We start from the raw sequence: 21,632 nt of genomic DNA on the forward strand, positions 1-21,632 counted from the left end.
TCACGCTGGAATACTTTTATATCTCTGGTGGGAGGCACCAGGCAACCTAACAGAACCCCAAGTACTGCAGGGTGCCACAGGAGTATGCTTTATATTCTTGTTCTGGTCATGTATCTTAAAAGAATTGCTTTTGTTAGAAGAGGGTTACCTTCCTTCTTCAGGTGAGACATGAGCTGATTGACAAATTAGATTTTTTTAAAGGAGAAAAAGCAGTAATTTTAGCAAATAGGAAAACTTACGTAAGGGTTCATAATTCACACCTAACTGCATGCCTAGAATGAAAAAATGAATCGTATTTCCTGCCAAAATAGCTGAAACCTGTCAGATGGTAGTTTTATGTCTAAAGGGAGTAGATAGATTCAGCTTCACCCATAAGCTTCCTCCAGATGAGGAGGACTGATTATAAATGACGCAGTCAAGAATGGACTATATAAAATAGGCTGATATTTTTTATCTGGTTTTATATCCCTACAGTCTTTTGATCAAGGAACTTTCAGAGTTACTTTTTGAGCATTCTGTGGAACAAAGCTGTACTTTGACGGATGGGCTTGAGAATATTTCAATGAAGTAACAATCATTTTTTGGCTGGAGAGAAGGCAGCTGCCCCACAAGACTGGAACTGTAAGAGGTGCAGCGTATTTATTGTGCTCTATACCAGGATTTGGTATGCTGCAACAGACTTCAACTGCTTAGGCCCAAAGGAAAAATCGTGTGTGGGGTTAATTCCCTGGTTAAATGTAAAGTTAGTGTGAGTGTAAAGTTAGCTGTGGGGACAGCCGTATGCTTGTTGCCCAAGACAGGGCCAACTGGAGGGGAACCTATGTCTAACCGTGCCGGACCATGGGCAGTCAGTGTTGTGGGGCGATGGACCAAAGAACTAAGAGTTTACCATATCCTAAACCTTGAGGCAGCCGACATTTGTCCTAGTAAACTTGACATTCAGGTGGGGCAGTTACAGCACGATACGGACCAGGATCACGGTGTACGGCCTCCCCACATCCAGAGGAGCAGCTAAAGGCGAGGCGGCCGTATCAGAGGTGCCCTACAGCGGGCAATGCCCGCAGGCTGCTGAGGGCCGCCACCCAGACCTGGTAAAACCTGCTCGGACCGAGAAGAAAGGCAGAACGGGGGAAACCGGGGGAAACCCACCCAGTGCCATCCTGTGAGGGGGCCGCGGGACCCGCAGCAGCCCGGCCAGCCCGCTCGGGGGGCGGCCATGTCGCGGTAGCGCCCCCCGCGGCGGGGCCGTGCCGGGGCCGGGGCTGCGCGGCCGCCATGGAGCCGGAGCGGCTGCGGCGCCGCTTGGGCACCGCGTTCCGGGTGCGGGGGCTCCTGCTGCGGGCGTGAGTAGCGGGGCGGCGGCGGGGGGAGGCTCTCGGGGGCCGGCGGCACGGCCCGGGCCCACCTCGGCAGCTCCTCGGGCTGCCCGCGCAGCGCCGCCCGGGGCTCGGCGGGGGCAGGCCTCGGCGCCCGCCCTGCCGGTGCTGGGGCCCTTGTTCGCCTGTGGCAGCCCTCGGGGCCTCGTCCCGGGCCGCAGTCACGGGTTTGGGTCTCCCGAAGTGGTATTTCAGGATGCCCGAGGGGCCGTGGTAACGTGCGCCAGGCTGCAGTGAAGGGAGAGAGCGTGCTGCTTGCAGGGGAAGGTGGCAGAGCAGCGCCTGGGACTCCACTGCCTTTATTTTTCCTTTCACAGTTATGCTTAATATGAGTTCTCGTTTATTCCTGGCATGATGGGACAAGGTCCTGGCAAGTGCAGTAGTGAGGGGTTCGAGTTCAGAGCCCCTGGCTTGCACCGTTACATGAGCAGAGACGTCAGGAAGGTCAGGCTGTCAACCAAATGCCACCTCCGATGGGGTGACAGATGATGGTAATAAGAAAATCGTTATCTTTAACGGCCAGAGTGTAGTCTAAGGATGAGGGAGGAAGTGGATTTTTAATTCTCATGTTGTTTCGGATGAAAATAACTCCGATATTGGGGTACTGGTGAAGTGGAGCAGGTGGAGTGAGGACAGTTGGGGCGGTGAGGCGCAGGGGCTCGAGGTGCGTGGGGAAGCCGGAGGAGCTTAGTGATACGTGTAGAGCTCAGTGATATGGTTTAGCGGAGGACTTGTTAGTGTTAGGTCAGAGGTTGGGCTGAGTGATCTTGGAGGTCTCTTCCAACCTAGGTGATTCTGTGATTCTGAGGTGGCGGTGTTCAGCTGCCCAAAGGGGGCTTGGGGAGAAAGAGGGGCTGGTGCACAGGGAAAGGGGGAGAGGCAGCAAGCGCAGCTTACAACAAAATAAATCCCACTTGTCCAGTTTTAGTCCCCTCGGTTCAAGAGATTAAAAAGTTGGAGAGGGTCTAGTGGAGGACCACCAAGATGATGAGAGGGTCGGAGAACCTGACCTGTGGAAAAAAGGTGAAGGATTTGGGTTTGTTCAGCCTCAGGATGGGAGGGCTCAGGGGAATCAAATCCCAGTCTTCCTTGGGCTTTTCTATAATGCCATGAAAAAAAACGTTCACAATCAAGAGTAGTTAAACGCTAAGACAGGGCCCAGGGAGGCTGTGACATCTCCATCCTTGGAGGCGTGCAGAACCTGAGCAGGGCTGTGCACAACATGAGCGGCCCGTGCAGTTAGCGCTGCTCGGAGCAGGAGGCTGGACCACGAGCCCTCCGAGGTCCGTTTGGACATGAAAACAAAGTTCTCTGTACCTGCTTCCTACGCTCAGTGTTTTCAGTCCTGGTGAATTTTGTGTCTGACTGTATTACGTAGCACTGATTATTTCTACGTTTTTAATCACAAGGCATTTAGTGCTTATGTGCACATCTGCAAAAATTGGCACCATTTGTATGAACTTTATTTAGTATTAATTGCTTTTTGAGCTAATTTTCTTCGTTGAAATTAGGGAAGCTATGAAGTATCTTACCGAAGCTCTTCAGTCCCTCAGTGAAGTAGAGCTTGAAGATGTAATTGAAAAGGTCATCGATGCTGTTGAAAAGCAGCCTTGTAAGTAACATATTTTTCTTAATCTTGCTAAGTTTATCTTGCAATTGTGATGTTATTTAGACAGAGAGTTACTGGCAGCTTAATGCACTACAGTGTCATTCTGGTCACACCGTGTTGATCAAGATAAATGTATTTGTTGTCATTTTGTTTTTTTAAATACTGAAGTTATCAGTGAATACTGATGTCAGCAAAGGATAGTATAATTTTGCCATTCAAAAAGTTGGCACCTTGGTACCTCCTGACTTTTCCAAAAGTAGCGAAATTCTTCAGTGTCAGCTACTGAGACCACCGAGCTGGACACCGTGGACATCTTTGCATGTGAAACCGTGATTTTAAATATTAAATATATAGCAAGAAATTAATTGACTTGGTTTAAAGTAGTCCAAGTCCAGAGAAGGGTTAGAGGTGTTGACAGCTGTAACCTTTGGAGCCTCGCCGCGACTGCAGGAAGGGCACGGTCACCTCCCTTCATTCAGAGGTCGCTGCCCTCGCGTCCAGATGGAGTGGCAGGTGCAAGTGCACCAGTGCAGTAGTCCAGCACGGTAACTTAAACCAACTACGGAGGGAGTTTAACCAGCACCTGCACGTTCTCTGAAGCCTTAAGGCAGACGGTGATGTTCTGTTGTGCCGGCCTGATCGTGTGGTAGTAACACCGGGCAGAAGGTGCTGATAGCAGTTGGCGCACGGTGGTGCTGGGGAAGCCGTACCTGCTTGGTGTGTGAACTGCATCACATTCCACAAATGGCTAAGTCCAGAAGTGCAATGCAGAAAACTCCTGGAAAATTCCATAAATACTTGAAGCTGTAAGAGTTGAGCTTTTGCTGGTAAAGTTCCCACAACCCCTGTGGGTCTGAGCATGCCTGAAACTCCGTCACCTTGGCAGCAGCATCTCGTTGGGGTACTGCCTCCTGCTTAACTGGGACACTGTGTCCTGAGGCACACAGATCCAGCTTCCCTGATCCTGGACCACCAAAGTGGGAGTTGTAGCATCTTTAGTTAAAGAACATGGCTGAAGGAGGTGCCTAAAATATACAGGCTTTTACTGATGTGAGCTCATGAAAACCAGGAAACGTGAGCCCACTTCCAGCCTTTGACTGAGGACGTTCAAATCCATATAAACGTGATCTAAAATGAGTATTAGGCCTTACGTGAGTTCTGGAAACTTTCCCAGCCTCTCCTATTGACCACGTAAAATCAAGGGCGAGTATTTGCTTGCTTTACATGTCGTTTAACTGGAGCACCCACTACAGAAGTTACGCTTTGTGTTCTCACACTAGCCTTGGCAAAATACGTCAGAGCTGATCAAACGGGGAGCAAAACCACTTTGGAGAGCTGCTCCTCATCTAGCATGAAGCCTGCGGGTACAAATTAACGCATCCACATTTTTGAACAAATTTCAATCAGTGCAATAAACTCTAGGGCCAATGTAGCACATGCAGTTAGTGTACTTGCTAGCAATGCTCTCTGTGCAAGGTGCTGTTTTGTGCAATAAATTCCAGTGTAGTCCAGCTGCTGTCCAGGAGTTGCTTGAGACTGCAGTTCAGACACGGTGCTATCTATCCCCTGCAGTTCTGCCAGCTCACTTGGTGCCCCTCATGCTGTGCTGTTGAGCACTGCCTTCCAGGAGTTGTGATTTTATGTTGCGTGCCCCGAAAAGGGAACTCGGGTGCTGGGTTCGTGCGCTGATTTCTTCTCCCAGAGCTCAGCAGTGAGGCTTGGCAGCGCTGACCAAGCCCTTTTGTGAATCCATGCGTTGGATTCCCCTTCAAGTTCAGGAAAACATTGGTGTTTAGAAATGTTTTTGAATTTCAATTATCAGTTTAACATCCATGAAGACAACAACGTGCCTGTCTCCAAGATTGTGTTAAGCTGTTTGAATACTTATTTATGACAGCAATCTGTGTGATAATGTTCTGGAACAAAATTAACCTCCAGAATGTGAAAGCTCTCATGTAACACATTTGTAGTATATTTGGCAGCTTTGCATAAACTATAATTGTCTTGTTCTCCGTGTTTAGTGAATTAATGGCGGGCACAATATGTGTGTGGGTTATTTTTTAGCTAGAGATGCATCCTTCTGGTAAGAATATGAAGAGATCCGTTTGCAGAGAGAAAGTGGTGTCATTACATTATTGAAAATATGCTTATTTGTGGAGCTCATTCCTCTAAGAATACTGCACCCTTTTGGTAAAATATTTGAGACCTACTTACTTCCTTACCGTTTTCCATAGGCTGCGGTTTTAATCCTTGGAATTTTTCTTTTCAGTGTCAACTAATATGATTGAACTATCCACGGTGGAAGCAGCTGTCCAAGAATGTAGCCAGGCATTAGACGAAACAATGTACGGTGACATTTTTTAATTTGATGTTTATGGGAGTTATTTCTTGCTGGGAAATAAATGTCAGGCATTTTCTGCAGTGCCACACGTGCAGTAATTGCTCTGTGCTTTCCCTGATGCTGCCTTTGAAGGTTAGTAATGTTCCTTCTTAGAAGATTTGTTCTCATGGATAGGCCTCTAGGGGATTCTAAATATAATGCTGAGATTCTGGAATTAAAATTATACGGTTATGTGTTACGTGTGACACAGGTTGAATATTAACCAATAAAATAAACGGATACTTAGGATTTAAGAGAACTTGTTACCTCTGTTCATTTCTTTGTTTTCTTTTCTGTAGATGAAAATGAAATGAGGTTATTTTTGCAACCTTTCTAAGATAGCTCTTTTCTGAAAGCACTTGGAAAACCTTCCTCCAGGGTGCTGCTTTTTGTTGCTTTTTGTTTTTGTATAGCAGGGCTGTTTTGCTTGATTTTCACTCTGTGATAACAAAGCAGAGAGCAATTACTTGTGCTTTTGAGAATTTTATTTGTGATTGTGATGAATGTGTTTTCTTTAGTGTTTACTCTGTGTGCTGGCATTGTAATGCAAATCATGAAAATAAATGGTTTATTGGGCATGTCAGATCCTGTGATCCCACGGTGCCTCAGTATGGAGCAAATTTTTTTTTTGACTTTTCTCCTAGGCATTGGCACCTTTGCAATGCAGATAGCTTGAGTGGGACTTTTTCTTATGTCACTTCACATACTTAAATGCATTTCTCCCTCGTCGCTTTACATACCTAAATGCATTTTTCGCTCCCGTCTGCACACATTCTTAGTGCAGAGTCTTGGAGGGAACAGTTCACAGACCACAGGACCAGCCTGTAAAACTCTCTTGAATTATGGTGCAGAAAGCCTGAGGGCAGAGTTTTGTAAGAAATGCAATCTGAAGCCTACGATATCATTGCCTGATAGGCAGTGGTGGTTGTCCTGTGCTTGTAAGCCTTAGCAAAAGTTCATGGGCTATTTGTTATCTATTCTGATGAATTTGATGCACTTACAGTAAAATGGGAGGCATCAGAGAAGAGAGCTGCTCCAGTGAATATAATGGGATGTATCAGCTTGATGAATAGTTCGGAGATCGTGCATGTTTAAAACTATTCGTTTTAACCATGCCAAAGCTCTTCTGCTGTCCAGAAAGATACCAGAGGATGACAATGCAAAGTGATTTATCCCTCTGACACTTCTAAATAAACGTCTGAAGAGTTCCCTTTTTTTGAATTAGAAGATGCTGTAGTAGCCAACAGGTAGAGTGGAGTGGGAGAGATGGTGCTAACACAGGGTGATGGAGAACAAAATGAATGTAGTTTTGTTCAGTTGGTTTCTTTCCGTAGCATTTGTAAGTTCCACCTAAGATAACGCTATAAATGTATTGTCATTTCAGAGAAAACGTTTTCAACATTATCGGGGCCTTTGATATTCCACGCTATGTTTACAATTCAGAAAGAAAGAGGTTTCTACCGTAAGTGTTGCATATTTTAAGTTCCAACTGCTTCTTGTTTTAAGAAAGAGTTCTTGTTTGCTGTGTTTGAAAGTCTGTTTTCTAATCTTCCCCTCTGGGGTTCACTCATCTCAAGCTTGTGTGAGAAAATAAGATAATTCTGTTTCTTAGAGCCCAACTGGCTTTTCAGAGACAATGGTAAATGCTGTCTCATAAATAAATGTGCCACTGGGTTTCTCCTCGCCCAGGATGAAGTTGAAATGGCCATCTGTATCTTCTGTGGTAGTGTATTCTGTGCTGCCTGTGATCTTCCTGCCTCTGAAGCTTGGGCGTTTATCAGACAGCAAAAGTGTTCAGACCGTGTTAATGCCACCTAACGAGTAAAAGAGACCGTAAGGCTAAGGGCATCACTAGATGAAGTGTTTTTTTTTTTTCCTTTCTGTATTTGGCTGTTTTATTTTTATTCAATAAATTTGGCCTGTCTGTTGCCTGTATTTATTCCCTAGACTGTAGCTTGCAACATCTGAAGCTCAAGAGGAATTTCTGAAGAGAGCTTAAAAAAGAAAAAAAGAGGAGTGATCCCCCAGGGTGGAGAAAGAAAGAAGTAGCTGCAGGAATTGGCTGTAAATGCTCTGCTAGCTAAAGAATTTACATTGAACAGCAAGCAGCCCAGACTGCTGAGCCAAAAGGAGGCTGTGCTCTTATGAAGCTTGAAGGGTGGTTAGCTGCAGAACGCGTAGTGATACTCGTTGTGAGGCATTACAGTGACATTCACGTAAAGTGCAACTCCTTTTCTAGTCTCGGTTCGTGATTCTGCTGGTCCAGCCCCAACATTCAGTGTGTTTGCAGCAGGAGGTTAACTCCAGTGCCACTTTCTAGCTTTCCAGGCTGTTGGAAGCAGAGAACTCCATGAAGACAATCTGCTAACCAACAGGAAGAAAATATTCTTGTTCATGGCCACTTAGTAGACTTAACTGTTTTTAAAGAACTGATTTCTGCAGGGTCCCATTCGGATTGAAAGATAGGTCTCAAGGACTGTGAGTAAGAGGGAAATTAAACTGAGGTAGCCTTCAGAATGCAGAACACAGGGTCCCTAGCAGAAATCTTAGGCATTGACTAAATATATTATGCAGTAGTGTTATGACTTCTGCAGCCTCCCACACCTTTGAGATCAATAAGTCATTTGTGCGTGAGGAATGTATGTTTTTTAATCTTGATTTTGTTAAACTTCTTGCAGTCTGTCAATGACCAACTTGCCTGCACCAAACTTATTTGGATCTGCCAGAGATAAAGCAGAGTTGTTTCGTGAGCGCTACTCCATCTTACAACAGGTGAGAAACAGTTTTGCTTTGTTCAACAGAATACATGGGCAAAATGCTGTTGTTTGGGTTCATACTTGTATATACAGCAGTGCTTTGGCCTGAGGCGCTGCTGTGAGCTCCAGGTTAAATAAAATCTGAGTAAGAACAAGATCTGTACTAAATTTTATCAGGCTATTCCACTGACACCATACAGCATGACCGGCGCTTGTGTTTCTGCATTTTAGCATCATAAGAGTAGATTGTGTGTTCCCACAGGAGATTGTGTCTCGCTCTTGTCTCCCGTGTAGGCTGGCTCTGTGCTGGGTCTGATTAGCGTGTCATTGTACGTAGCGCTTGTTGAGATAATACGAACCCCAAACCCCGTGAAGCTCAGGTTCAGCCTCTCCTTGAAGCACTGAAGTTTGCTGCCGGCTTATTTCAGTTACTCATTTTCCACTTTTCAAAACGCTCAGTCGGAGCCAGGCACCCCTTGTCATCTCGTGGTGGCGCATGCGTCGCGTCCTCTGTTGTGGGCAACTCCAGCGTTCCCCGGCAGGACTCGCTTGGCACCGCTGCGCCGCTAGTCGCAGGTGGTGGCAGCATCCGTGGGTGGTGGCCCTGGAGCAGTCCGTGCACACAGCCAGGAGTCAGCCCCTCAGCACTGCTGCCTGGGCACCCCTCAGAGCCCGAGCTCAGCCCCGTTCTTTCCTTCCGTCCATTCACCCCAGAAATGGGTCCAGTCCCCCCGTTACCCACCCGCGTACTCTGTGTCGTGCTTTGCCTCTCTCCTGCAGCCCAGCACAAGCAGCACGGGCTGGCGCTGTGAGTGGCTGACCAGAGGTCCTGTTAATTGCTTACCAGCTGCCTGCTTTAGCTGCTCCGCTGCACGGATCATGCTCCGTGCTGGCAGGAGCTGTGCAGAGAGAGCTGCCTGGCCCTGGCTCCAGGTGTAGGCGCAGCACCGGGACGCAGGCAGGCAGCGAGCTGGCTTCTTGCCGGTGCCACCCCACGGGCAGCCTGCGTGACCTGCTCGTCCTTCGGACCGTAGGGAGGTGCATGCACAGCGTCACATACACCGAAATACCAGCAATGCTCTGTCTTGAGGGGATTTGCTGCCTCTGGGAGCGTGTGTACTGCAATTTGGGAACCTCTGCCCTGGATGGTTGGTTAACCATTAGCTAAAGAGGGTTTAGTTCCTACAAGCAGTGCTCAGGGTTGGTGAAGCCTGTTGGTGCTGGCACACTCAGGTTGGGTTCTGTGAACAGCACCTGGAGGTGTCAAGCGGGGATGTCCTGAAGCCTGCTTGTTTCCTAGACCATGTTGTGCTGTTGGCACCTCTTTGTCTGACAGTTTCACGTAGGCTCTGTGTACAGGCTTTGTGTTTGGTTGTCACGTTTGCTCCTTTCTGACTTCCAGAAAAGTGAGGGTTTGGGTCACTGTGGGTGAAGGCTGCTGGCACTAACTGCTGCATGTGTTACATGGGCTGGTAGCGGTGGGCTTGTTCCAAGGGGAGGTGTTTGGACTGCATGAAAGACATGGAAAGACGTGAAAATTTCTACAACGTGTTTTCTTCATGTTCTCTGCAGTTTATTTTTCGTGTAGTTTGCTCCTATTAGTTTAAAAAGTCTGCTTTCAATAGGCCCTGCTCTGAAGATAGAACCTGCTCTTTTCCACGTAGCTAGCATTTCGTAGAGTCTTCTTTGCTCTCTCGCCCCTTTCTTCCAGATGGTCAGGAATCACTTTTAAAACCGTTACAGGTGCACTGTTGCTTTTTGAGCTTAGTTTTATTGTCTCGTTGTACTGATAATCTATTTCTTAGAAGCAAATTTTTGTCGAAAGAACTGGTTGTGCTCAACAAATCAAATGTTGCTGGGTAAAACAGAGTAAGAGAACTTTAGAAAGTATTTTGTATGGTGGTTGTAATGAACTGGCTTTTTGACTATGCACATTTTTTAAAAAACTGGATTACTTCAATTTTGCTTTCTGCAGAGGATTCACAGACATGAGTTGTTTACACCCGCAGCAGTTGTTGTTCATCCTGATGACAGTAGGAGCAAATTCCAGGTAAAAAATCTGTTTGCTTTTCTTGCGAAGGGAGCTGTGCTTGGTGTTACACTTTAACGCAGTAATACTTCTCCAGTGACACCTTATTTTTACATCCAGTATGGGTAATCAATGAGAATGAGTTTTTTTTCCTATCATTTTTAGCCTGTGTGTCAAAAACGCAGTTATTTGGCTTAGATCAGCATGATGACTAAGCTACTCAAAAGCAGCTATGAAATGCACGAGAGATCCGGCTTCCTGAGGTGGAAATACATTACCTGTTCAGCTTACAGCGCTTTGCTTCTTTGCGCTTGGGAACATTTTTCTTGCTTTTTTCTTTTGTCAGCACTAAAGTCACAAACCTACAGTTGAGTAAGGTCATGACTTGAGTCTGTTCTGTTCCCATTTCAGTTTTCTCATATTAAATGCTCTCCCCATGTTATATAATTATTATACATTTTTAAAAAAATCACGTGTGTGTCTCTGGGCGCCAAATAAAAGCTTTTTCTTTGACCAGCTTGCCTGTTTTTCTTTGTTCAGTGTACCATCGTGTAGAAAAGAACAACTGCCCTTAGCTGAGTCTCCATCCAGGCTGTGTAGGCATCTTTCTTTCTTGACAGCTTGCTGTCCTCCCTGCCAGCGGTGGCGAGCGCGTTGTTTGTGCTGGTGTTCCAGGAGGTTTGTCTCTCTTAACTGCAGCTTGACAGACCAAACGAAGTTTGTCCAGAACCCACAGGCAGCATGTACGCGGTATCACTGCTGTTACCCTGGGGTATTCTGTCGTCCCTCTGAGGTTCCTCAATAAAAGTAATCAGCAGTGCTGTGTGGGCACAACCTGGCCCTGTGGTTCAGTCTGGATCCCAATGAAGATCCATTTACTGCAGTTGACGTTCATATGCAAAAGCAGAAATTATCACTTGTTCTTTCCAGTTTTAAGCCACTTGTAAGCAAAATAACAAATACTTACTTGCTAAGCACTTCTTTATGCTAGCGGCCATCATTGGAAATATTTCCCTAGACTCTGCCACATTCAACAATCAGAAACATGTCCCTGATTTTCTAATTAGTCTGAATTCTGTCCTAGCTTGTTTGTGTATTTGTGTGGGAATTTATGCTGCCTGGTGCTTTGTCTTGCTTGCTTTAGAATAGCTGTATGGAGAGTTGGATTTAATTCTTACATGATTCTTTGCCTTTGGTTCCAGCTTAAAACAATAGAAACCCTGTTGGGCAATACATCGAAGGTGGGGGAAGTGATTGTCCTCGGGATGATCACTCAGCTCAAGGAGGTAGGTTGCTGTTCACTGGGGAATATCTGGGTCACCATCCATTCAGCGCTGTAATATATTAGAAAATGAGAAGGCTTAAATGTCTTACCGCTTTATCCTGCTGTCTAAGTCAGTATCGGTGCAAGATTCATTCCCCAAAAAGAGGCTTATATTTTCTAAGCGTGCTCCTTATTGGAGTGCTGGAGCCTCAAATCACTGTGTGTGGGTTTGCCATTGCATTGGCCAGTAATTATAGGGGAGGGGTGCCCCAGCGATCAAAACTGCAGCATATCTGAGGGGAGCTGCTATGATACCCTTCCTATAACCTACATTGTTTTTAGTTCTGCCCCTGCGCTCTAAACTTAAGATATTAAACTTTGCTAAACTGCTAATAAATGTTGGCTTATAGGTGCTTCTGGCTGAAGCGTTTATATGTTTGGATATACTTTGCTTCATTAATGAATCCTGTTTTTTAGGGAAAGTATTTCCTAGAAGATCCTACAGGAGTCGTCCAGCTAGACCTCAGTAAAGCAATATCCTTTATCTGTGATGTAAGAGTTGAATAAATTTCCCGCAGATCTGGAGAATTTCAATTAGAATAACAAACCAATATTGACCGTTAAAAATTATGTATAGAGAGTTGCAGCTCTGTCACTTTCTTTCTTTTGCAAATTACGTGGCTGCTGCAGCTCAGTGCCCTTTCAAAGACTTTTAGGACAAGGTTAGTATTCCTCCTAGTGGAAGGTTTCTGTTCTGCTTATGAGCTTACCTGTTCAGCTGCCAGGTGATCACCGGGCTCTGCAGGCAGCCTCTGAACTTCCAGTGGAGTCCAAACGTATTACACCAGCTGGAAAGCAAACTTTGGCTAACGAGCTAGCCTACGAGTCCAGATCTAAGAAAAATATGTTTCTTAACCTCTCTGCACCAGTTCCACAGTGGTTTATATACTGAATCATGCTTTGTTTTGGCAGAAGGTAAAGCAGACTCTTTTTTTTTTTTTTTAACTTGGAATAAATTATTCTGCACGTGGCTGTTGCTGCAGTTAGATACTTGCTAGATCTGGCTAAAAAGATAAGTCTCATGATGGTGAGGCTTGACCATGAGCTAAGTTTATGACTGAGAATTTTGGCCCTAAGCCTTTCCTGCTATCTTGTGGGCTCTGGAGGCAGAGCTCTGTGAAATTCTGTGGTTTTCAGTCACATCAGTGGGATGAGAGCATCTGTGGCAGTGTTGGGGATCGGCCTTAGTTAACATGTCTACAACATGCTTGGAAAAGATGTGACTAGATCAGGAAGACGGACTAAAATAACCAAGCAGTATGAGTTAACAACATGGAAATGCTGCTTGCTGTTGGCAAAGCCTCAGTCCTTCAGAGGCTTCTCATAAAGGCAGTGTAAGTGCTTGCAGTTCTGGAGCCTTAAACATGTTCCCGTGCAACGATGGACGTTGCCATTGGTAGGATATTACTCTGTGCGATACACATAACCCCAGTTTATTTTCTGTTAATGCATTTATGCTTACAATTTATAAAATAAACTAAGTGGAAGTCAATAGCAAGTGGGGACAAGAATCACCCTGTTACTTCTGTTCTTTTAAGATATGACAGCTCCCCTCAAGAAAGGGTGCAGTTTGATGTAGACTCTTCAGGGGCCGGGCCACTAAAACTGATTCCTGTTCCCCTACATTCTTATTCTTACTCAGTTGGGTTGAGAAGGTCGTTTCTGTGGCTGGGCAGCAAGTCCATTCAGAGAAATGACCGGGGTAAAAAGGAGTTGGTTTCTTGCTCAGCCTGTTTTTCAGCCGGATAGTTCCCTGCTCTGGTTCACCGCTGCACAGCGCGGGGACTGGTGCTGTCACAAGAGGGATTGATGGAGCCTGGGACTAGCTATGCAGCACAGCTGCCAACCGTCTGACTAATGTCTAGGACATGATGTTGTTAGAAAAACTAAAGGTTATTTTGTTGTTTAAAAATGTCTTAGGTTGGTATGAAGATGAGGTTTTCCACGTGAACGCTTTTGGATTTCCGCCTACTGAGCCGTCTGCTACCACTAGGTATGAAGCTGACTTTCGGCAGCCTCACTCTGACTTTGTGTTGTGTTGTGGGTTTCCAAGTAAGCGCGTTATTATAACCTCTGTGATGTTGAAGTATGCTATTATTTCCCCTCCCCAAATGTTCCCAAATAAATAATAAATAAGGAGGCAGTTCTGGGACTTGCAGGTCTGCTTGGGCCAGTACTAAAGCCTATCATGTGAGCAGAAAAACCCCTCCAAAGGCCATGGGGTTCTGCATGTTAATAACAGGTGAGATCTAAACCCTTCTCAGTTGCGAAGGAGATGGCTAATACACGCAAATAAGAAACTCCTTGTTGCTCAAGGAATGGATGTGGGAGAGAAGCCAGGATAAATATTACCCTGAGATGATCTGTAAAATCATGGCAGGGCAGCACCCGTGCCTCAGATTTAGGTGACTGCCATTTCTCTTCCTTGTTTTCTTTCTGAAAAACAAAATGATCATTGATACCGTCTGAGCTACCTCTCATAATAATAATAATTAAAATGGTTCAAGTGAGCCATAATCAAAACTAGTAATGACTTGGGAAGAAAACAGAATTAACTTCAGTATTTTAATATTGTAGAGCCTTCTATGGAAATATAAACTTCTTTGGAGGGCCTTCCTCAGCTTCAGTAAAGGCTTCTGCGAAACTAAAGCAGCTGGAGGACGAAAATGAAGATGCCATGTTTGTATTTCTCTCTGATGTATGGCTGGACCAAGCAGAAGTACTAGAAAAGCTGCATATGATGTTTTCAGGTAGGTGGTGACGGCTTTGGTTCGGAGCCTTATTTTAGAGAGTTTTTACCATCTCCCTTAGAGCTGAGCAGCATTGCTGGGTGGCGCCGATGTCTGCTGGCTGCCTGGCCCTCAGTCGCCTCCCTGGCATGGGCTGGAAGCTCTGACCCCCTGGTGAGCCAGTACGGGGAATATGCCTGGGGGAAACTCGTTGCCTTTGTTGGAGAGTTAGTTTTATGCTGCTTTGGCTTCCTGAACTTTTCATCATGTTGTCGCTCACGTGAGCATCGCTGCCCATGCAGGGGAGGCTGGACAGCCTACTACTGACAGCAAGCCCGCTCTGGGTACGAGCTGCTAAGCGTTAGGCCAGCTTCGTTGTCAAACTGTGATCTAAAGGTGCTCTTTTGTGAAACAGTGGTTCTGGTACCATTTTTCAAAAGTATTCTTTTCAAGGAAAACATAGAGCAACTATTTTCAAGAGTTCTGTTACTACCATATTGTGTGGTTTTGGTGAACTTAAATTCTGAGAAAGCCAGAATAAACCCAACTGTTGCGTTTTTTTTTTATTCATTCCCCTTTAAACCCAAGCCTAAAACCAGTGAAGTCTCCCTGCAATTTTAGTGATAGCTATTTGCATTGCATGGTTGCTATTCTATTTCTTTTGGATCTTTTTCTAACAGATTTAAAAATTGGATTGTATTATATTTTTGCAAGCTGTCACTTCCTTTTCGTAAATCACTTAGTACCAATATTGTTTTGGACAGTAGCCATTTTATGTGCTGTGACAAGAATGTTCATGAGAACTCTTCCTAGCCTTAGTTTAAGGAAAACATTTTCCTTCATCAGAGATGAGCACTCACTCTTGAATGCTTTCTGGTTTTTACCGAGGAGAAAATGTCGGTTAGTCTCAAAATATGAACTGTTTCTTGTACGCATCATTACATTGGTAATGATGACAACATTTGGATAGCAAGCATCTGTGAGATCTGTGAATTGCTTCTTTGTAATCCAGAACACTTTTGGAACAGCTTGTCCTGTCTGCCTTAGGTAGGGTGGAAACGTGAGAGGCTGTCTGCTTTAAAAAACAAGCAATGTAAAATGAAGGGTGGCAAACTGCTAGTCACTTACAGAAAACTGGACACGTTATCACAATATCTAGTGAGAAGGTAGGAAGTTAACTTTGAAGTTAGGAAACCAGTTCTGTGTCTGGATGAAAGTTGGCAAAAGCCTTGAACCAGACTGAACCTGACCTAAGACTTCAGATGCTGAAGTAATGAAGGGACTTTGGTCAGTGAGGTTAATGTATTAAACTGGCAAAGATGCGTACATTGCATTTACTAATTTCAGATATTTTTTTTTTTAATAGACAAGTAATGAGCTTCATAATTATGAACTAAAAATAATAGCTGAGAGGAATAGCAAGGAAAAATCCTGATGAGCCATTTCTCTGGTATAAGCAATTCTGTTGTATTTACCGACTGGATTGTAAAGCAGTGAGGGAAAGGCAAGTCTGGTTCTGAAGGCTAGGGAGCTGGAGGGTAACCTGGAACATGAGACGAATGCCTGAGTAGATGTTTTATTTTTGTTTTAGAGTTTGCAAAGGCTTTTTTTCTTCAGTCATAGAATCATAGACTTTGCTATAAAGCATGTGCTTCTGTGTGATTAGTGATACGGTGAGAATTCATTAGATTCTTAAAAAGCTCAGGCAATTGCAGTCACTGTTGCTTCATAATGCTAAAGAGGGAATTAAATATTAGTAGAGCCCTTGAATCGGAATGGTGCATGGAGGTTAATAGTAATCCATTGCTTCTTACTTACATGCTATTTTTCTCTTGAAGGGAAGAGTGTGTTGTTAAATTGCGTTATTTATTACAGTTGTACTTTGTGTAATTATGTGACTGGGTCAGCAGTTAGTTGGATACACACAACCAGTGTTGTTGGAACCAGGTCTGTAAATAATGAAAGCCTGTATTGAGAAAATAGTTTGGGGTATTAATAGCAGCAGAGCTTCAAATGCTGTTTTGGTTTTTGCCTTTCATGAAATACACTGTGGGCTGACTGATGAAGGGTAGCGGAGGGGATGGATGTTATACTCACAGATTCTCTGTTTTCCCAGGTTATTCCTCTGCACCTCCAACCTGCTTTTTCTTCTGTGGAAATTTTTCGTCTGCACCATATGGAAAAAACCAAATTCAGTCACTGAAAGGTAAGGAATTCTTTGCAGTCAGACATGTGCTTTAAATTAAAATTATGATGGTAAAACAATTCATGAGAGCAGAAAAGAATCACATATTTTCTAAGTGACACATTTTTGGTGTGCGGAAGTGTACAGGTGATTCATATACTGTGTGTTTCATACACTGCGTGTTTGTTGTCTAACCAGGTGCTGTATCATAGATATTTTTCTTCTGACTCTAGGTTCTTTGAAGGCTCTTGCAGATATAATTTGTGAATATCCCAGCATTCATAAAAGGTACGCAGCAAAGTGCTATGAAAAAGGGAAATGTGCTTATTATGTGAAAAGCTTTGCTTTAATTACTTTAAGAAACTAACAGATACCCTGTCCTCCAGTTATTGTGAGCCTGCTGTGATCAGGTAACAGGCCTGTAAGATTGTTTTGGGAGCAGAGTAAAGCTCTCAATCTATCTAGAGTAGCTTGGTCATGGAGTCTGCTATTGAACGAGCAGAGGTTAAACTACCTCTCTCTGGAACATTTTCCACATCATTAAGCATGGCCCGCGGTTCCTCAAAAGCACTGCGTGGGCAAGCCCCTTTTTCCTCTGGAATTCCCTTGAAATCAGCAGGGTTCTGCCCATGCAGTGCTGTTTTATAAACTGATGTTTAGGTCTCGATGCTGCTACCAGCAGACCCGGGCTTTCTGTACCAGCCCCAGAAAATGTCATCTGAAACACTGCGTACATGGAGGCATCTCATTTCTGCTTTCCTGTTCTTGCCTACACGGTTCTCCATGGCTGCTAGTTTGAGAGCTAACTGAAACAACACAGTTGTGGAAAGAGGTCTTTTATTTATCCCTTCCTGTGTCCCTGCTCAGTGGAAGCTGCATTCCAGGCCTGGGAGAACTAAATCTTTCTACAGAGATTAGAACATATGAAAGAAATTAAAACAGGGAGGCAGCCAGGCTTATCCTTTCTGTAATGGTGAGCAGTTTTTAAGAGTTGTTCCACTTTAGTGAGGGGTGGATATGCATCTTCTGTCTCAGCGGTGATTTATGTTCTTCATAAGGAACGAGAGGAGGTCTTCAACAGTAGGAACTGTCAAGTCTGTCCCAGAACAGGTTATTTGCATACATCTGTGAAGTAGCGCATGTATACAAGTATGTAACCAATGTTTAGATTCTTGTGGGGTTCTTTTATATAAAAGCACTATGCTGGTCTTTTTGCAGTAGTCGATTTGTGTTTATTCCTGGCCCTGAAGATCCTGGTCCCGGTTCTATTTTACCACGGTCAGTGTGCTTGTTTTTCAGTTTTTGAAACTTTGAATTGAATCGTTAAGGAAGGTAAGAGTCTTGGCTGATACACCTGTTGCTGTTTATTTCAGACCTCCCCTGGCTGAAATTATTACTGAGGAATTCAGGCAGCTAGTGCCATTTTCAGTTTTCACCACAAATCCTTGCAGGTAACAGTCTAATTTACTGGTATTTTATTTATTTATTTATTTATTTATTTATACCGGATGACTAGTTCATGTGCAGATGTAATGGCCTTAGTATTTTTAAATTAAGATAATTCCTTACTTGCATTAATTGTAACTAGTTTTAAATACAGTAATGCGTAAATAAATTACTGCTGAAACTATCCTGAACAAGATGGTTTGGACGTACTGCCAGAAGTTTAATAACTGAGTATAATGACCTGCTCAAAAGCATCACGTTTTTTCTGAATCTGGAGGTGTAATGAAGGGAAGATGGGAAGGTATTGTTTTAATTGAAATGTACTTTTTGCTGTATTAGAATAAGATTGACTTCATAATACAACTTTCCATCTTCTAGTTTTTCATCATAATTTGTTTAATTTCATTAATGTTTTCCATTTAGGATTCAGTATTGCACCCAAGAAATAATTATCTTTCGTGAAGATTTGGTAAACAAAATGTGCAGGAACTGTGTCCGCTTCCCTAACAGCAACATGGATATTCCCAACCATGTGAGTTGAGTTTTGTTCAACACTTTTTGCTAAGAGCTTGACTTTTTTTTTTTGATCAGAAGGTTTGTGTTTGGTGTACTCTGATCTGCATACTCCTGATATTTTGTAAGAGTAACTAAATTTGCTAAAAGAATTGTAAAGAGGGATCTATACAGTTATTATTATTAATTTCATGTACATCTTGACAGAAAAATAACCGAAACCAGGATACTGATTGATGACATCGAGTCATTCTGGCTGTCCCTTTGCAGGTGCCCTTGAACTCAGAACTTCCTTGCAGATGACTGTTGGTGTCTATGCACCAGCCACGAATGTTGTACCACAAAACATTGATTCCTAAATGCAAAGCTTAATACAAATTACCTTTTTAAGATTTGATCAATTAACCAGTGACATTTGCAGGAGAGCAGCATGTCACTTTTCCAAAAGGTCACCTGCTTCCCCTGCCTTTTTACTTGAAGTCTTAATCCTGCTTTTGATACATCGACACAGCACTCTGAGTTATGATTCTAGTTAATGAATGCACAGCAGGAGTTGATGGGACTTACTGATATAATTGAATGAGAAAGATCCGGACAATACTGGCTCATTGCAGTGATGGATGGAGTTTGCTTCTATTTATTTTACAGTTTTTTTTTTCTTGTTTGTTTGACTTGGAAACTTCCTGTTAATTCTTCCTTCTCTCCATCAGAACAGTGCGCAGATTCTTTGTGAGCACAAAGAATCCCACTGTGGGCACCGATGCACCTGTTTTTTGTGTGCATTTTTGCCTATGTGTGTGTACACTATAAATCTTCATTTCCCTGCACTCATACAGGGAAGTATGCTTCTGCTTGGAAGAGAAGGAGTCATGAAGGAAACATCGAATTATGTGCTATAACACTTTCTGCAAATAGGAGTATTGGCTTGTTATTGCGTACTTTTGTTTCTCTGCCTTTTCTGCCTGTCATTAATTTCTTAATTATGCCATCAGTGAATGAGTGGGAAATTGCGTTACTAACATGAGATTGAATTAGTAGTGTCTTTAAGCCTCATATAGTATTAGTGGAATGGCTGGGCCTATGCTTTGTACATCATTTTCTTTTAACAGCAGCCCCTCTCACCTAGTTGCCGTAGTGATTTTAGGCCTTTGGGGAAAACAGATCCTAACCGCAGCTACATGGTTGATGAAACATAATAAAAGCTTTCAAGGGGCTTGAGTGGAGGGCTGTGGGAACCAAAATGCCCTGGCTGAATTCTGCCAGATGAAAATGGGAACTACAAAGGAGGCAGCTAGTCAGCTAGTGTCTAGAGCAGGGCAGCTACCATAAGAATGGTCAAGGGAAAAGATACTATATGGCAATCAAAGGCACAAGTTCGGGGTAAAGACTGTTTAAGTGTGGGTCTTCTGGTTAACTGGACTTGCAAGGAAAGTCTGGAGGAGGGCAGGGGGGAGGAACGAAAAAATTGTACCCCAAAATTATGGCAGTGCTGGTATTTCTTGGGCTGGAGAAACAAGTAAGCAGATTTTGCATTTTTTTTGGAGAGTCTGATTGATGTAATAGTTTTGAGATCTTGATCTTGAGATCTTTTGAGCTAGCTGCTGTAGTGGAGTCACTGCTTTACTATAGAAATCGTAACAATGAGAGGGAGTGAGATGCATAAAAAATATTTCTGTGTTAAAAACCTCTTTATTAACAGAGCATTAGCATCTGCAGAAATACATTTGACTTGTAGAAAATGATTCAAACTATCTATCTGTGTTTGTCTTGCAGTTTGTAAAGACTATATTATCACAAGGACACCTGACACCACTTCCGCTGTACGTTAGCCCTGTGTACTGGGCCTACGACTACTCCCTCAGGGTGTATCCTCTGCCAGATATGCTTGTCATTGCGGATAAATACGACCCGTTCACTGTCACCAACACCGACTGTCTTTGTATAAATCCTGTAAGACTTCCTTATGCTTTACCAAAATTAGAATGTGCTGGATTTGTATAAACAACCTTTAATTTACCGAATGGATGAATTTAAATATCATGAAAATGACTGGTCAGGTGCCAAAGGGGATGCAGTTACATTTAAGTGTGTCTCTTACCATCTGTACAGTGGTACGCTTACACAAGTGCGGTGTATTTTTATTTACAGGGTTCATTTCCAAGAAGTGGGTTTTCATTCAAGGTATTCTACCCCTCCAACAAGACAGTTGAAGACAGGTAAATATATTCAGTTCCTCATTTAAAAGAAAGCATCTTTTTATTTGCTGACTTTCCAATTATCAGGAAGAATACAGAAAATCAACTGTAAAGAGAGTGAATGTTTTAGCAGTTAACATAACTTGTGCTTTGTACTTAGTGTAAGAAATCCAGATGCCTAGAATTAAAATAATAAATTCAGAAATTACAGTCAAGTAACAGTGATAAGAAGCATGATCCAAAACTAAATAGAAAGATAGATTGTACTATATGATTTTTAATAACTGAGACCCAGTTGGGAAACAGATTTAATCTGTTTCTGGAGATGATGCTTATTGCATAGGTTAATTGCACTTATGAACAATTCATGGTTCATTTTATGATCATAATCAAACTCAAAAGCCACTTTTCATGCGTTGATTTCATGTATTTTACATCTGTGCTTATTCATCCCAATTGTGATCTTTCAACAACCGGAAAAAAGGCCAGCTTCAACACCAAAAAAGTATCAAAGGGCTTACAACAGTGATGAAAATGTGCATGTTTGAAATAACCAAACAGGAACTGCAAATTTACCTTCTCTGTCTCTCTGATTCAATTTCATATCTTGTTGCGGAAGCTTTCTCTCAAATAGGATTGTATAATTCTCCACGTAAGGGAATTGCTAAGATAGACCTCATATAACCTTTATTTGAATGTAGAAAATATCATGAGATGCTTCAGGTCTTTAAATAGTTTAAAACATTATGATTTTTTTCACAGATCAAGAAATAGAATAATATGTTATTTATGGTGATTCTTTTTAACACTAAATATTGTTTTTGTTTGGTATTTTCAGCAAGCTTCAGGGGCTCTGATTTTCTACAAGACTACAAAAAAGGGATGGAGTCTTTGTGAAGTCAACCGTAGCACTCATTTTAGATGGACTGATTTTATAATGTATTACAGACTGTTCATAACGAATGTCAAAGCCAAAAATGGCTTGTTTTGTACGCCAATAAATTTTTACAGGAAAATATTCTGGTGTTGGCTTAGATAAAATGTGGAGTCACAACGAAGATGAATTGCCACAATGTAATAAATGAAGGCA

General features: G+C 43.2%; 1 protein-coding gene across 2 annotated transcripts; it reads left to right on the forward strand.

Moving 5' to 3' along the window:
* Positions 1-1,191: 1,191 nt before the first annotated feature.
* POLE2 (DNA polymerase epsilon 2, accessory subunit) lies at positions 1,192-21,558 on the forward strand. Of its 2 annotated transcripts, XM_080592700.1 has the most exons (20): positions 1,253-1,343; positions 1,694-1,867; positions 2,888-2,988; positions 5,255-5,330; positions 6,750-6,827; positions 8,044-8,137; positions 10,097-10,171; positions 11,353-11,436; positions 11,892-11,948; positions 12,341-12,389; positions 13,395-13,467; positions 14,052-14,224; positions 16,320-16,409; positions 16,622-16,676; positions 17,607-17,666; positions 17,762-17,839; positions 18,258-18,366; positions 20,121-20,297; positions 20,496-20,563; positions 21,381-21,558. In XM_080592700.1, exons 3-20 carry the CDS (start codon positions 2,895-2,897, stop codon positions 21,397-21,399), a joined length of 1,509 nt encoding a protein of 502 aa, XP_080448826.1. In that variant the 5' UTR covers positions 1,253-1,343; positions 1,694-1,867; positions 2,888-2,894; the 3' UTR covers positions 21,400-21,558. The 2 variants fall into 2 exon arrangements, with proteins under 2 accessions (XP_080448825.1, XP_080448826.1); XM_080592699.1 differs by lacking the exon at positions 1,694-1,867 and having other exon boundaries at positions 1,192-1,343.
* The last annotated feature ends 74 nt before the right edge of the window (positions 21,559-21,632 follow it).

Source organism: Anser brachyrhynchus (genome assembly GCF_964034855.1).
Source record: "Anser brachyrhynchus genome assembly, chromosome: 5".
NCBI classification, from domain to species: Eukaryota; Metazoa; Chordata; class Aves; order Anseriformes; family Anatidae; genus Anser; species Anser brachyrhynchus.